Source organism: Pinus tabuliformis, chromosome Q (genome assembly GCF_031772625.1).
Source record: "Pinus tabuliformis cultivar Carrire ecotype Pingquan chromosome Q, CPIR1, whole genome shotgun sequence".
NCBI lineage: Eukaryota > Viridiplantae > Streptophyta > Pinopsida > Pinales > Pinaceae > Pinus > Pinus tabuliformis.
Genome location: NC_142296.1, coordinates 1,186,405,711 through 1,186,420,659, shown reverse-complemented (window position 1 = coordinate 1,186,420,659; position 14,949 = coordinate 1,186,405,711). Strand labels below are relative to the sequence as shown.

General features: G+C 38.5%; 1 protein-coding gene and 2 pseudogenes across 2 annotated transcripts in view; all 3 read left to right on the top strand.

Moving 5' to 3' along the window:
* The first annotated feature begins 5,110 nt into the window (after positions 1 to 5,110).
* Positions 5,111 to 14,242, top strand: LOC149223931 (putative phospholipid-transporting ATPase 7 pseudogene; annotated as a pseudogene). The gene is made up of 2 exons (XR_016249493.1): positions 5,111 to 5,248; positions 12,806 to 14,242. The product of XR_016249493.1 is annotated as a putative phospholipid-transporting ATPase 7 pseudogene (transcript).
* On the top strand, positions 13,934 to 14,831 carry LOC149223930 (putative phospholipid-transporting ATPase 12 pseudogene; annotated as a pseudogene).
* The window catches only part of LOC149223929 (putative phospholipid-transporting ATPase 9), a 24,443-nt gene continuing 23,594 nt past the window's right edge, over positions 14,101 to 14,949 (top strand). Inside the window, exon 1 of the mRNA XM_089385972.1 lies at positions 14,101 to 14,944. Coding sequence (XP_089242098.1) covers positions 14,882 to 14,944 — 63 coding nt within the window. The 5' untranslated portion in view covers positions 14,101 to 14,881. The remainder of the gene's footprint in view (positions 14,945 to 14,949) is intronic.

Here is a 14,949-nt window from a genome sequence, read left to right as displayed (position 1 = left end):
AATTTCTAGAATCAGCGCACCTACTCAGTTATGTGGGGTGCACTGCAGTGCACCCTCATAGAAGGAGAGACTACACTGTAGTGCAGTTGCTCAGTTATGCAGGGTGTGTTAGGCCTAAAAATATGGTTTTTTAGCAAATAGACCCAGAAACTCAGACTTTTTGGAAAGGTCATGCTTAGGGCTTTGTGTAGGGATGATGACAACATGCCCACGGATGTGGATTGATCCAATTTGTAGGTGTATTGACCAGATGCGACAAAATAGCCTATAACAAGGCAGAGAGATCAACATTAGAGATGGCGTTATGTTGAAAAGAGAGGCAAAATTTAGGAGTACTTTGGAGGGCTTTGTAATTTTGGGGCTGCGTCAGTGGTGAAGAAGGGTTTGAAAAGTTGTTCCAAAAAAAAAAAAAAACAAAAACAAAAACACAGTTAGTTTCTGATGATGACTCTTAAAGTATGGAAGGATTAGAGGACGATAATGGCATTATCTCCGACTTATTTTACATAAATGGTTGACGAAAATTGAGAGTCGTGTGGACCATAAGCTCCCTAGTTGTGGCTTCAGCATGACTTATTGAAAGAGATTATTCATGACCATCTTGGTTTTCACTGATGCAAACGGTTAGTGGACTCTATATGAAAAGAGAAAAACTCTGAGAGTTTTAGGATAAGCCCTTGGCAACTTCGTCATCTTCAAATAGAACACAAGTCTCGGCCCTAAATATGAAATTGACATATGCACAAACTTTGGACCTTTCCAGTGGCACCGTGTTCCAGGGTGCAATGCTCGTTACCATCAGAATGAGTGATCAAAATATCGTTGCGAAGAAGGAAAGTGAGGGTTTCATTGTGGGGTCTTTTAAAGGGCAGAGTTATCTTCTTGAAATGAATTCATTCTAGTTCCCTAAGGGCTTTTACATGAGATGCGTTGAAACTAACTAGAATCGATGTCTTCCTTATACCACGACAAGAAATTTCATTGATGGGATGGATGAAGTAGAAATTCTCATCAAAATGAAACAAATTAGCATAATTTATGGATTGAAAATGAGGTAGATGTCGATCTGAGCTTTCTTTCTAGGGTATTTTCCAGATGACTTCTTTTATCTCTATGAAATTGTTTCATCCATGGTGTTCCCATGCTGTTAGTTAGGTTTGTAGCAAATAATCATGAAGTCTTTGGGTAGTAGTCTAAAACATTGCAGTTTAGTTGTTTTCTTGGACCGAATAACAATATCTTGTAAATGTCCAGAAATGACTAGTAATGTACAATAGTTTAATATTCCGAAATGTTGTCTTTTATAACCTTTAATGTATAACTAGTAATGTACAATAGTTATATAATCCTGAAATGTTATTGCTTTTATACTCTCTAATGTATAATAGTTATAGAATCCTGAAATGTTATGTTTTTTATAGCCTCACTTGTTTCTTTCCTTTGAAGGAATATCCATTTAAGCCATGCTCCGTTGTAATTGCACTCTAGATTGCATCATCAAAGCATATTTGAGTCATAGGATTCCCTAAAAAAAAATAAAAAAAATCCATGGACCTCATGCCAGTGAGATGAGGAGTTATATTTTAGTGATCTTGGTTCTGATTCTTGCTCTGTGAACGTGATTTCTTAAATCTGTTAAGTTTGCAATTCTTGCTCTGTGAAAGTGATTTCTTAAATCTGTTAAGTTTGCAACATTCAAATGAATGACCTTTTAATTTTTCATTATTTTTCTATGTAAAAGTTGATTTTCATTTAGGATCAACTCCTCATCTACATTTTATTTTTCCCTCGTCTATATTATTTTATTTTTCATGTATTTGTTATTTATATCTAGCCTTTGATAGCCAACTTTGGTGTAGCTATTTCTTTTTTTATTTGTTTGCTAGTTTGTTTATGAGTTGCATGACTAGCCTAGATCACTGGAATTTTCAAAAAATGAGTGAATGAAAGTGGAACTTTTCCTTCATGGAAACAAATAGACTAAGTTGAAAAGTTGAAATTTTCTTCTTAAATTTAATTCACTCCAAATATTTATACTTGTATAATAATTCCTCCTTGTAGACCATTAGGGAGAAAGGGAAAATTCATCCTGGTCTACTTGGAATAAATGAAAACCACTATTGTGTTTTCTTGGGATACACGCTCCCTACTTTTTCTATTGCTAATATTGAGGAATAAAAGGAAGAGGGCTCATAACATTATGATTTTGCCTATAGGGGATCTTATTTTGGTTCCAAGAAGGATTGTAATGGACCCTTCTAATATGATCTTTAGAGAATCCTCTCTAAAATCTATTTTCAGTTCCAGGGAATGTAAAATCAAGTTTCAGGATTCAATAAGTCATTTCAGTATTCAATAAGTCATTTCTATGTTATGGTCACTTTATTTTTTTTCCTTATGATAAATAGGCAAATTTTTTTAACATAATTGTGTTATTGAACAATGAATTTTTAATCAAACCCTTAGGAGTGAAGGGATACTTTATTATCCAAAAAATCACTCTTGAAAGAGCACTTTTATGTTGATTGCGGATTCCTTTCAGGATCCATGGACATGAGTGTGATCCCAAAATATTCCAGGAATCCGGAATCTACTTAAGGTCAAGGGCAAAATTTTCAGGAATCCGGAATCTACTTAAGGTCAAGGGCAAAATTTTAAAAATAAATATTTAGAGAATCCCCAATTGACTTAAGTTCAAAGCAAAATTGTAAAAATAGATATTCTCGGAATCCACAATCAACTTAAAGTAAAAACTCTTAAAAAGTTGATGAAAAAAAAAAAACTCAAAACTTAATTTTTTTTGTTTAACCAGTGAAAAAAATATCCAAATTCAAACCCAGATAAAAGAACCAATTTAGTTTTGGTTTAAAAATTAATTTCCACAACCTGCTCAACACCAACGGGGACACCACAAACAAAGAACCAATTTAGTTTTGGTTTAAAAATTAATTTCCACAACCTGCTCAACACCAACGGGGACACCACAAACAAAGAGTCAGAGAACAAATGAAAAATCCCCATTTGTCAAATAGTAGAATATAAAGAAGTCGACCCACTAAAGCCCTATTTAATTAATACAAGGATTCAGGCCAAATTTCATGAATTTCATTAAGATAATAAAAATAAATGAATTTCATTAAGATAATAAAAATAAAAACAAATGAGAATCTTTCAAATTGATTCCAAACACCACAACTCCATCATTATCGTACACATCAAGAACATCATCTGGATAGATAACAGAAGTAAAAATATCGTACACATCAAGAACATCATCTGGATAGATAACAGAAGTAAAAATGGGCCAGGGTTGATTGGTACCTGGAACATGAAGTGGAAAATAATTATGTTCCGTTGGCATGCCCGCTTCAGACCCGCTTGTATCCCTTTTGTAAACCATTCCACGGACCCATTAAATGTTTATGGATGGAATATCCGTAGTTATAACCTTTTGTATTTTATTTCTCCAGCAATTTGCTCTTGAGTTGCTGCTGAGTTGAGGTTCCACCTACTGGTGGCACGAAAAGGTTGATGCCAAGCCAAGCCAGATTCTTTTGGAAGCTATCCTCATCTTAGCTCTTAACCTTAGCTCTTAGCTCTCACTGCAATCAAGCTAGAGGATGAGAAGAGCAAACCTGAAAGTCTGCTGCAATGTTATAGGCATATTCTCTTATTAATATTCTTCATCCCCTGCATCTAGTTCTGGGCATCTCCTACATGTACATGTAGTGCATTGTCCCCTGCATCTGGTTCTGGGCTTTCCTCTCTTATGACTATTCTTCATCCCCTGCATGTAAGTGCTTTAATTAGGTGGGCTATCGAGTCCTTCGCAGTGTTGCAGTGACTAGCGATGTCCAACTATGGTTTGCATGAAGAGCCTCCTCCTCACTGGTAGCCTTCTCGTGCTCTTCAACTAAAGCCTCCTCCTCAGCTCGGCCAGTGCCCAGCACCACCATATTCAGATCAGCTCAGTCTGCATCACTACATGCAGGTGCCGTACAAGAACTTACTGTTATCTTTTTTATACCTTAGAATTTGGTGAACAAAGGAATGAGGCTCCCCATATTTTCTTGCAAATTCTTCAATAAATCTTTGGACCTGCAGCTGCGAAGGAATGAGGCTCTCCATACTTACCTGCATTGATGTTAGACTTATAGCAATAACTGGCTTTCACGTACCTCCGGAGGGGTGTGTGATGAATGGTGTAGGGCGTGGGTGATAGAGAGTAGTGGGCAGCTTAGTGAGTGAAGTTTGAGGTTTATTTTTACCGATGATGAGTTTCAGGAAATTCATAGAACTTGGGTCTGTGCCCTGGGTAACAACTGCTAGACTTTTTTCCTTCCATGAGACAGAGCAGGGTCATGAGGATATTTTAAGAGAGCCTCTCTCAGAACAAACCTACAGACTCTACCTGCACAGAACATCGTGCAGAAAAATGAGTGCTTACTAAAAAGGAAAATGAGTTTTAAGAAAATGTAGAACATTACTTTGCTTGATGAGAGTGGGGGAGAAAATCCTTATAGAAATCTGGTTGTCCAATCAACCTTAAGCGCTGGTCAAGGAGGCGTCCCATGTGCTAGAACCCTTTCCATATTCTCTAACTGCTCCTTTAAGCGTCGCTTGAAAGGTTCGAATTTTCTCAGGAAACCCCATTTAAGTCGTTGGTTAAGTTACATTTGGTGACAAGAAATAGTGTCGCCTGATTCAAAGCTCTCCAAGGAAACCACTTAGTAAGCCCATGTAAGTGGCCAGATAAATCACATTTAGTGACAAGAAATAGCAACGATTGATTCAAGCTCTCACGGGGAAACCACACAGTAATATAAAGCGTCTGAGAGCTCCTACAATGCTCCATCATTCCTCCCGCTTTCGTCAGTAAATAACGGTGAGATCTTGTGGGTCGTATTTTTTGCTGCGCTTTTCTTTCGTAACCTTTAAGAATTCCCTCTGGTGGGGGCGTCTTTCTCTCAGTTTTATGTGAGGACGTGAATCGATTCCTGTCTACGGGAGGGGTCTGCTTACTACTGTCAACACCGTTCAAATCCGTCCCTTTGTCTTCTTTTTCCATTTGTTTTCCGTCCTTTAAAGAACCATCGTCTCTGATATACACTCTACTATCTGCATTTGCTATTTTGGCTTGTATGAGTTTCTGGTTTTCTGGGCATCGGAGAGAAATGCTGGTGGCTTGCGAAAGGGTGGTATGCGTGTTCTCGGGGAGGCTCGGCACCGGCGTCACGTGTGCTATGAGGTAAGGAAAAAATTCTCAGCCTTATCTCTATCAGAATTTCTCTGTGAAAAGATTTTCGGGGAAGTATTATTTTCCTCTGCTGGATTTTATCTGCTTTATTATTCTTAGTATCTGGGTTTCCGTTATGGCTTATTTTGTCTGATTAAGAAATGTGTATGGATTTATTTGCCTTCCTTATGGATTTGAATAGGAAGTTGTCTTTGTCTTACTGTGCGCTATAGCTCCATTAAGATTAAGGAAGCTGTGGGGTTTCAAGGCTGTTTCTAGTAAATGTCTTCTTTTTGCTCTTATAGTTTCCTGGAAGGTTTTATTGCCTTCATTCTGAATTTTCCCCGCAAATTATCTTTCAAGCCATCTGATATCTGCATTATTTCCAGACCATGCGTCGATTTTAGATTTAGAATTGGAAACTGGTGGTGCACTTGTAAGGGGTGTATATGTTGTTGTAAAAGTCTACCTGGTTTCTCATGAATCTATATGGGTCTCCTGATCTTTGAGATCATTACTTAAATTTTTTGTCTTCGTGAGCCATCTGCCTGATTTCTCTACTGTCATCTGGTTTTTCCGGGACGGAAAAATTCTTTCCCATCTCTCTGTCTCTTTTCCGGGACCGGATTTTTCAAAGTCCTGATCCTTGATTTCCGGGACAATCGAGGGATTGATATTTTGGAAGGATATGTCAGGCTTTTTGTCAAAAAGAAGCCACCATTTTTCGAATTTTCATCTATTAGCCTGATCTTTCATCCTGCGGACGTCATACATCCTTAATTGTCTGACTGCCTCTGTCCACTTTTGGCCTTGATTTTTCCTGGAAAAGCGTGCTTTTACCTTTTCGAGGCTTCACCTGTCAGGTTCCACTTTACGGGATCTTATTTCACCCTACTTGGCCATATCATTCCTTATCGGAATGTTCAGAGATTTTGTCAGTTTCTATTTAAGACTCTAGCTTGTGGAAATCAGCGTTGGATCTTTTGGTCTCCCATCTGAGTCAGGGTGCGGACGTCATTTCCTTTTTCTGCTTGGTCATCATGGACCCTTTCTCGGATGCATCGGCCATGGTGCGGGCCACCATCCAGGCCGAAGCTCTCCACGGGGTCGCTCTCCCTTCTAGTGATTGGCAGTCCACGCTGGCGGAGGATTTGGTCCCCCCCACTCTGCTGGCTTGTGGGAAGGATGGTGATGACCTGGAGTTTGTGAGAAATGTGCGGGAGGGTGGTTATCATGATTTCACGCGTCGTGAATTAAAAGGTGGCGAGCCATCCATGAGACGTAAACATAACCAGAGACCTGTTAAAACTATCCCGCCACCTTCCGCTATTAACCTTGATAGCGTCTTCCTCACTGACCGCATAGCTAGCCTGCAAAATCGTGCTCTTGTTGGTCGATGGTTTTTTCCAGAGATGGATGATGAACAAATGCGAAAATGGCTTGGTTATCAGTGGAAATCTCTACTGGGATATATTCCACAAATTGTAAAACTTATGAAGGATTGGTACAACTTTCATTTCATGAGTGCTGAAGACCTGGTAATCATTCAAAATCTTCCATGGGTCCATGGAAAAAGTTTTCTTGCTCTTCACAAATGGTATATAGGTTACAATCCATTGAGGAACACCCCTACAAACAATCTGATATGGGTAAAATTGCCTGGGCTCCCTATCGAACTATGGACGAAGGAAACACTTACTGATATTGGAAATGCAATAGGAAAATTTGTTTATGTGGACCCAAAGTGCATTGGGGCAAAGGATAAACGAGTTGCATGGATTCTTATCGAAAAAGCCTATAGGGGTGGTTTTCCTGATCATATAGAATTATTTTGGGGAGATTTAAATATAAATCAGAGACTTGATTTTTGGGGAGTCCCGTTCAGATGCTCGGTCTGCCATAGAACAGGACACTTAATCAAGAATTGTCCACGCCGTCCTGGTCATAAATCTCATGGAAGGCAGCATCAGGAGAAATTTCCGTCAAAATTTTATGGGCGAAAGCTGGGGTCCACTTTCTCAGGTATGTCCAAATTATCCTCTCCTATCTGTTTATCTCCCAACGTATCTGGAAGTCCATCAAAAAAGTCTGCTTCTTTTGATAATATGCCCAGAAATCCATCCCCTCCATATAAGGATTATGTAAGGGACCATATCTCCCCTAAAACAAATCCTATGATCCATAGTTATTTACCTGAAAGTTCTAGAAGGTTGGTCTCCCCACTTGGACAGATGGACATTAATCTTATGCACAAACATCCCCCGGAGCCTCCGGCTGATATTGAAATTCCTCCCCCTAATCCCATTCCCCCTCCCTTTCATGATTTTCCCTCTGCTTCCCATATTACATATATCCCATCATCTTCCCCATCTCCAAAAAAAAAATTCTTTCCCTCTGAAAAAGGTAAGGAGCCATGCATATCTGTCACTCCCCAAAACTCACCTGTCTCATCTCCTATAAACTCTGTGGGTAGTGACCTTGATTATCTTCTGAGTAAAAAGTCACTTGAACTCCGACCTCTTACAATACACAAACCTGGGAAGCCATCTTCTCCCCATATTAGTCCAAATTCCGCAAAGAACATTACTGTTAGGAGAAAGAATAACAGAGGAAGCAGACATTTCCGGGGCAGGATGGACACATCTGGCATTGGGATCCGTGACCTCTCTCTTATTGATGTTCCCATCATTGACCTGTCTGAAAATGGGCCTCTTAGAGCAAGTCAGCCCGAGCATGGACCATTATGACTTACATTCTTTCAATGAACATTAGGGGTCTTGGGGCAGACCAAAAATTCTTGGCCCTAAAGAATCTGTTTCTCTCGGTCCATCCCAAAATTATCCTTATTCAGGAGACTATGCATGGTGCTCCTGAAGCAATTTTCTATTTCAGAAGGATGTTTCCTTTATGGCATATTGTAGCTACTGAAGCAAATGGTCAATCGGGGGGGTTGGCGGTTCTTTGGGACCCTGACTGGATTAAGGCAAGGGCTTTTAAATGTTTTGTTGGCATCCTCATCTCTGCAAACTTTCGGGGTTATGCTGGACCCTTTCATATTTTGAATATTTATGCCCCATACAAGGATAGGTTCCCTTTCTGGGACAGATTACTGACATCAGAATTATTAGACATTGATTCTTTGATGATTGCGGGTGACCTGAATGTTACCTTAAATTCTGGTGAAGTATGGGGCAGTGGTAGGAAAAAGGACCCACTTGCTGGACTTATAAAAAATGCGATGCTGCACCGAAATTTTGTTGATATTTTCCCTCCTCGGATGCAACCTACTTGGGACAATGGTAGAAATGAAGTTGCATATATTGCAAAAAGGTTAGATCGATTTATAATCCATGATAGCATTATTGACCGTTTGGGCATGCCGGTATCAAACATTGAAAAATGTTTCATTTCGGATCACAGACCGATATCTCTTAGATGGAGGGATCAGGGGTTCAGGAAAGGTTATCCTTTCAAGTTTAACAGGACTTGGTTGGAGGATCCTGAATTTAATGATCTCATAAAAAAATCCTGGAATGATTTCCCTCCAATAGACCATTTTTCTCCCACTATGTCTTTTATAGATAAATTTACATCCATCAGGAAGCTTGTTAAGGAGTGGCAATTCAGGAAAAGACAGCTCAACAGGAAGGCCCTTCAGGACATCCAAATGGAATTGGAAAGGATCTCTGGTGTCTTGTCTGCGCAATCTTTTCCTTTTCTTTTGCGCTGTCGTATAAAAGAACTAGAAATGAAAAAACAGAAGATATTGGATATGGAAGAAGCCTCATGGAGACTGAAAAGTCGTGCTATTTGGCTAAAAGAAGGTGATAGAAACACTAAATTTTTTCACAGGTTCGCAAATTCCAGACGTGAAAGAAATACTATATGGGGGATAAATGATGGGGAGGGGAACTATCTACATACTCAAGAAGACATCTCAAATGAGGCTGTGAAATATTTTGAAAATCAATACAAAAGATCTGGGGATATTAGGATTGAGGATATTATCTGGGGTATTGACCTATTCCCTCAAATGTTTGATGAAGTTCAAAATGAGTGCCTCCTCAAGCAAGTATCTGAGGAGGAACTCTTGGGGGTCATGAAATCCTTCAAAAAAGACAAGAGTCCGGGCCCAGATGGGTGGACGATTGAATTTTTTATTCATTTCTTTGACCTTATTAAAAATGATTTACTGGGGATGATCGAGGAATCAAGAATATCAGGTAACATTCATCAGCTTATATCTTCTACTCTTATAGCTCTCATTCCGAAAAAATCGGAAGTAACCTCCTTCCAGGATTTCAGGCCTATTTCACTCTGCAATATCTCTTTTAAAATTATATCAAAAATCATTGCTGAAAGAATTAAGGACACCCTATCCAGATTTTTGACTCAGGACCAGCATGGTTTTCTCAAAGGAAGGAATATTCTGGATGTTGTAGCAAACACATAGGAAAGTTTGTTCACTATGCATACTAAAAAAAGTGAAGCAGCCATTCTGAAGATCGACCTTAGAAAGGCATATGACTGCCTTGACTGGGGATTCATTAGATGTCTTCTTGCAAAAATTGGTTTAAATTCTCAATTGATAAATTGGATTATGGCCTGCGTGGAAAATGTAAATTATGCAATCATTATAAATGGGTTGCCTTCCACCTATTTCTCGGCTGCTAGAGGACTGCGCCAAGGCTGCTCTTTATCCCCTTTATTATTTATATTGGCTATGGACTCTTTAAGCCTCCACATTAACAAGGCAGTCTCGGAATATAGGTGTCGACCTTTGAAGATCTGCAGGAATAATTTTATTTCCCACAATTTATTTGTGGATGACATCCTGATTTTTGGTATGCTATGCAAACTTTCCTGGGAATGTTTATATGATATTTTGGATCGGTTTCAAAAAGCTACAGGTTTGCATATAAATGAATCAAAATCATCTTTTTATCATAGCGAAGTTAATATGGAAGTTATGGAATATCTATCTATGTTGTTTGGGATTGAGGCGAAGCCCATTAAAATACTTGGGCTTTCATTTAAAAGCAAAAGGATATTCAAAATCAGATTGGCAATGGATTCTGGATAGATATTATAAAAGGATTTCTGGGTGGGAATATAAATGTCTCTCTATGGCAGGTAGAGCAGTTCTATCTCAATCAGTTCTGGTTCAATTAGCTGTGTACTGGGTTCATCTTTTCTTTATTCCTGCGAGCATTATTCATCTGATGAACAAAATGACTGCAAATTTTATTTGGGGAGGTAATTCGGAGAAAAGAAAATATCACTTATCAAAATTATCTGATATTTCCTTACCAAAGAAGCTTGGAGGTTGGGGTATTTTGGATCTGAGGACATTTGGGAAGGCATTATTATGCAAGTCACTTTGGAGGGGTATTTTCGGGGAAGGCTTATGGAGCAAAACCATCAAGAAAAAATATATGGCAAACAAAGACATCACTTATTGGTTCAGGATAGGGAGGATTGGATCCTCTTATGGATCTGCTATTTGGATGAGTTTCCGTAAGGTCGAATCTTACTTCCTAAAAAACTTGGTCTGGAGCTTACAAACAGGAAAAAAGATTCTCATTGGGCTTGATCCGATCATGGGCGGGGGGGATGATATCTATATATCACAGATGCTTTTGAATTTCTTTCATAGAAAAGGGTATTTTACATGGAATAAGGTTATTGCAGATTGGCAGGGTCCCTTCCCAACCTGGAAAGATGCCTCGTCTATGGGGATGACAGGTGCTTTGGCACTGCAGTGGGAACAGATCAAATGTTGTTTGAGAAACAATGGTTTTTGTCGAACAAAGGATGATGATGTCCTTATATGGAAGGGCACAAGTGGTTTGGAGTCTGTCAGAGTAAAGGATATCTACTCAAATCTTATAAGTATAAAATGTGCACAATCACTTTCCATCTTTCCAGTAATTCTATGGAAATCAGGATGTCCTTATAAACTTATCATTTTCTCATGGTTGGTATTCCATAATAAAAATCTGTCATGGGATAATTTATAGAAGAGGAATTGGTCAGGGCCTGGGTATTGCTATGCCTGCAGATCGGCTGATGAAAACAATTATCACATGTTTTTTCAATGTCCTATTTCCCAGCAACTCTGGCGTGACCTTGCTGCATATTTTGGTTTCTCCTATGTATCTCATCCCTCAATAAAAGAAGCTTTTGTTTGGTGGAGTTGTCAGAAAGAATCATGGAGGCCAATCATTCTGCTAGTTCTCTGGTTTATATGGAAATGGAGGAATAATATTATATTTCAAGACAGAAAGGAGGGTTTCATGGTTGTATTTGATAACATTATATCCCTCTTTAACACTATCCCAACAAAAACTTCTCAGCATAATAAGGTAAATCAAATAGAACAATCTTCAGATCTTATGATTTTCCCAAGAGCATATTTTGATGGGGCAGCACAAAATGACATATGCGGATGTGGGGTCCATATTATTATGGATAAAGACCTGCAATATCAAATCTTCTGGAACGGGGGAAAGGGAACCAATAATAAAGCAGAGGCTATGGCGCTGGCAGGACTTCTTACTATCAGCTATTTTCTAAACATTCAGTCCCTTCTGATTTGCGGAGACTCCAAAATTATTATTGATCATGTCACAGGGAAGAATCATATCAAAAAGCAACATCTTGTTGGTTGGTTGAACAGAATCACGTCTCTATGGGGGAGGAAGGAAGGCTACACAATTCAACATATCAACAGAGCTCAAAATTCACAAGCTGATATATTATCCAAGAAAGGTCTACACTCACAAAAGGGTTTCTGGAATATGGATGTAATATTTGAAGCAGAAACCTTTTCCATTCAGAAATTCTCTCTCCCTGGTACATAACTTCTATTTTTCATTGCAGAATTCCCAGGTATGTCTTTCTTGTTTTACTGCTTTTGGTTTTTAGCATATTCCGCTTTTACCCTCCCTGGTGGTTGAAATGATCTTTTTTGCACCACTGGATTTTGCTGGATACACATTTTCGCTATCTTTCTATCTATCTAGGTTGTTTTGTCTTCCTCTGAAGCATCTTGCTGTCTATTCGCCTACTATGGGGGTACTTTTTGGCCATCCGTCATATCTGGACTTGCTTTTGTTCAGACTTTGGTCAGATCTCTTTTACAAGCTATATCATGATGTAATATGTTTGTCTTTTATATATCTTATATAATACAATCAAGCTTTTTTCGCTCTGAAAAAAAAATACTTTTTAGCCATCCGTCATATCTGGACTTGCTTTTGTTCAGACTTTGGTCAGATCTCTTTTGCAAGCTATATCATGATGTAATATGTTTGTCTTTTATATATCTTATATAATACAATCAAGCTTTTTTCGCTCTGGAAAAAAAAAAAAAGCATCTGAGAGATTTAAATTCTCAAATTGGTAGAAGGAATATTGTACTACAATATATGCAACAGGACTTTCTTTTTACATTGTCGTCTGAAGATTTGATTTATGGATCAGTAAGACATTTTATATCCTTTTCTTTTTACAGTGTTGTCTCATGATGTGATTTATGGATTAGTAAGACATTTTTGTATCTTGCAGGATAAGGAGGTGAATAATCGAATTGTCAAAGTTCATGCAAAGGATGGTAACTTTGTTGAATAAGAGTATAAAATTTTGATGGTAGGAGATGTAGTGAGGGTGGAGAAGGATTCTTTTTTCCCAGCTGACCTTTGCTTATTGTCATCAAGCTATGAGGATGGTGTTTTCTATCTTGAGACAATGAACCTTGACAGAGAGACAGATTTAATTTAAAGTTAAAGCAAGCATTGAAGGCGATAACAGAATTGCATAACAATGAAAGTTTCCAATCCTTTAAGGCTTTTATCAAATGTGAGGATCCAAACCCAAGCTTGTACACATTTTTTAGCAGTTTTAGCGGTATGGAATATGATGGTCAAACCTATCCTCTGTCATCTCAACAGATTCTTCTTAGAGACTCAAAAGCTCCGCAACATAGAATATATCTATGGTGTGATAAGTTTTAGTGGACATGATACAAAAGTGATGCAAAACACGATTGACCCACCATCAAAAGAAGTGGGATTGAGAGGAAAATGGATAAAATTATTTATTTCCCCTGTTGGTTTTGATTGCATTGGTCGGTTCAACAGCCTTTGGTGTCAAAACTAGGGATGACATGCTAGATTGGTGGGACTTAAGACCGAATGATGCAAATGCTTATTTTAATCATGACAAACCAGCTTTAGCATCATTTTTGCACTTTGTGACAACACTTATCCTGTATGGTTACCTCATCCCAATTTCTCTCTATGTATCAATAGAAATGCTTATTTTAATCATGATAAACCAGCTTTAGCATCATTTTTGCACTTTGTGACAGCACTTATCCTGTACGGTTACCTCATCCCAATTTCTCTCTATGTATCCATAGAAATTGTGAAATGCTTATTTTAATCATGATAAACCAGCTTTAGCATCATTTTTGTACTTTGTGACAGCACTTATCCTGTACGGTTACCTCATCCCAATTTCTCTCTATGTATCAATAGAAATTGTGAAGGTAGGATAGAGCGTGTTAATTAACACGTAGTCTAAAGAGGCCTCAATTTTACCCAGAAAACAATGGAATTTTTTGCAGGATTTTGAAAAAAATCTGCAATTTTTTTTGGAAATCCAAATTATTTGGTGCCCTGGGGTTGAATTTTGATGGTTGATCGTGTTGAAACTATTTTTTATGGTGTTAATCCATTTTCACCGTGACAAGCAGATTCAAGCACTCCTACTATCCGGATTCTGGCGATTTTTGGCCGTCTGGGCAAAATTGATTCCTCGGTAGACAACACCTGTTTATTAATAAGGACCAGCAAATGTATTATGCTGAAACAAATAGGCCTGCACAAGCCCGCACATCCAATTTGAATGGAGAACTTGGGCAGGTTGACACTATCCTATCTGATAAAACTTGTACATTGACCTACAATTTGATGGAGTTCCTAAAGTGCTCTATTGCGGGTACTACCTATGGTCAAGGTATGACGGAGTTGGAAAGGGCAATGGCAGAAAGGCTAGGAAAATATGTTGTAGAGCTGCAGAACTTGTCCTTTGAAGACAATGAGATAAATGATCAAGTCGGCACTGAAATGGAGACGAAACCTCGTGTTAAAGGTTTCAATTTCAGAGACAAACGCCTCATGAATGGACATTGGCAGCAGGAGCCGCATGCAGATGTTATTCATATGTTTTTTTGTATTTTGGCTATTTGCCAAACTGCAATCCCTGAATAATATGAAGAGACTGGTAAAATCAGTTACGAAGCTGAGTCACCAGATGAAGCAGCTTTGTTGTAGCAGCAAAGGGAGCTTGGCTTTGAATTTTTCAAATGTACACAGACAAGTGTTATGCTGCATGAACCAGGTCTCATGCCCAACCCTTGACCGGGTAGAGAGGTGGGTGTTTGTACACAATAATTTTCCCGATATGGATGTTTGTTGTTTATTTCTGGTGTTATATCAAGTTGATGCTGCATAGGTTTATTGTGGAGGCTGTAAGCTCCAGACCATTTTATGGCCCGTAATGTGATATCAGATAGAGGTCGTGTTATGCAGTGAGTACATAATTTTAAATGTATTGGAGTTTAGTAGTGCTCGAAAAAGAATGTCTGTGATAGTAAGGAATGAGGAGGATCGGTTGTTTCTATTTTGCAAGGGCGCAGACAGGGTATA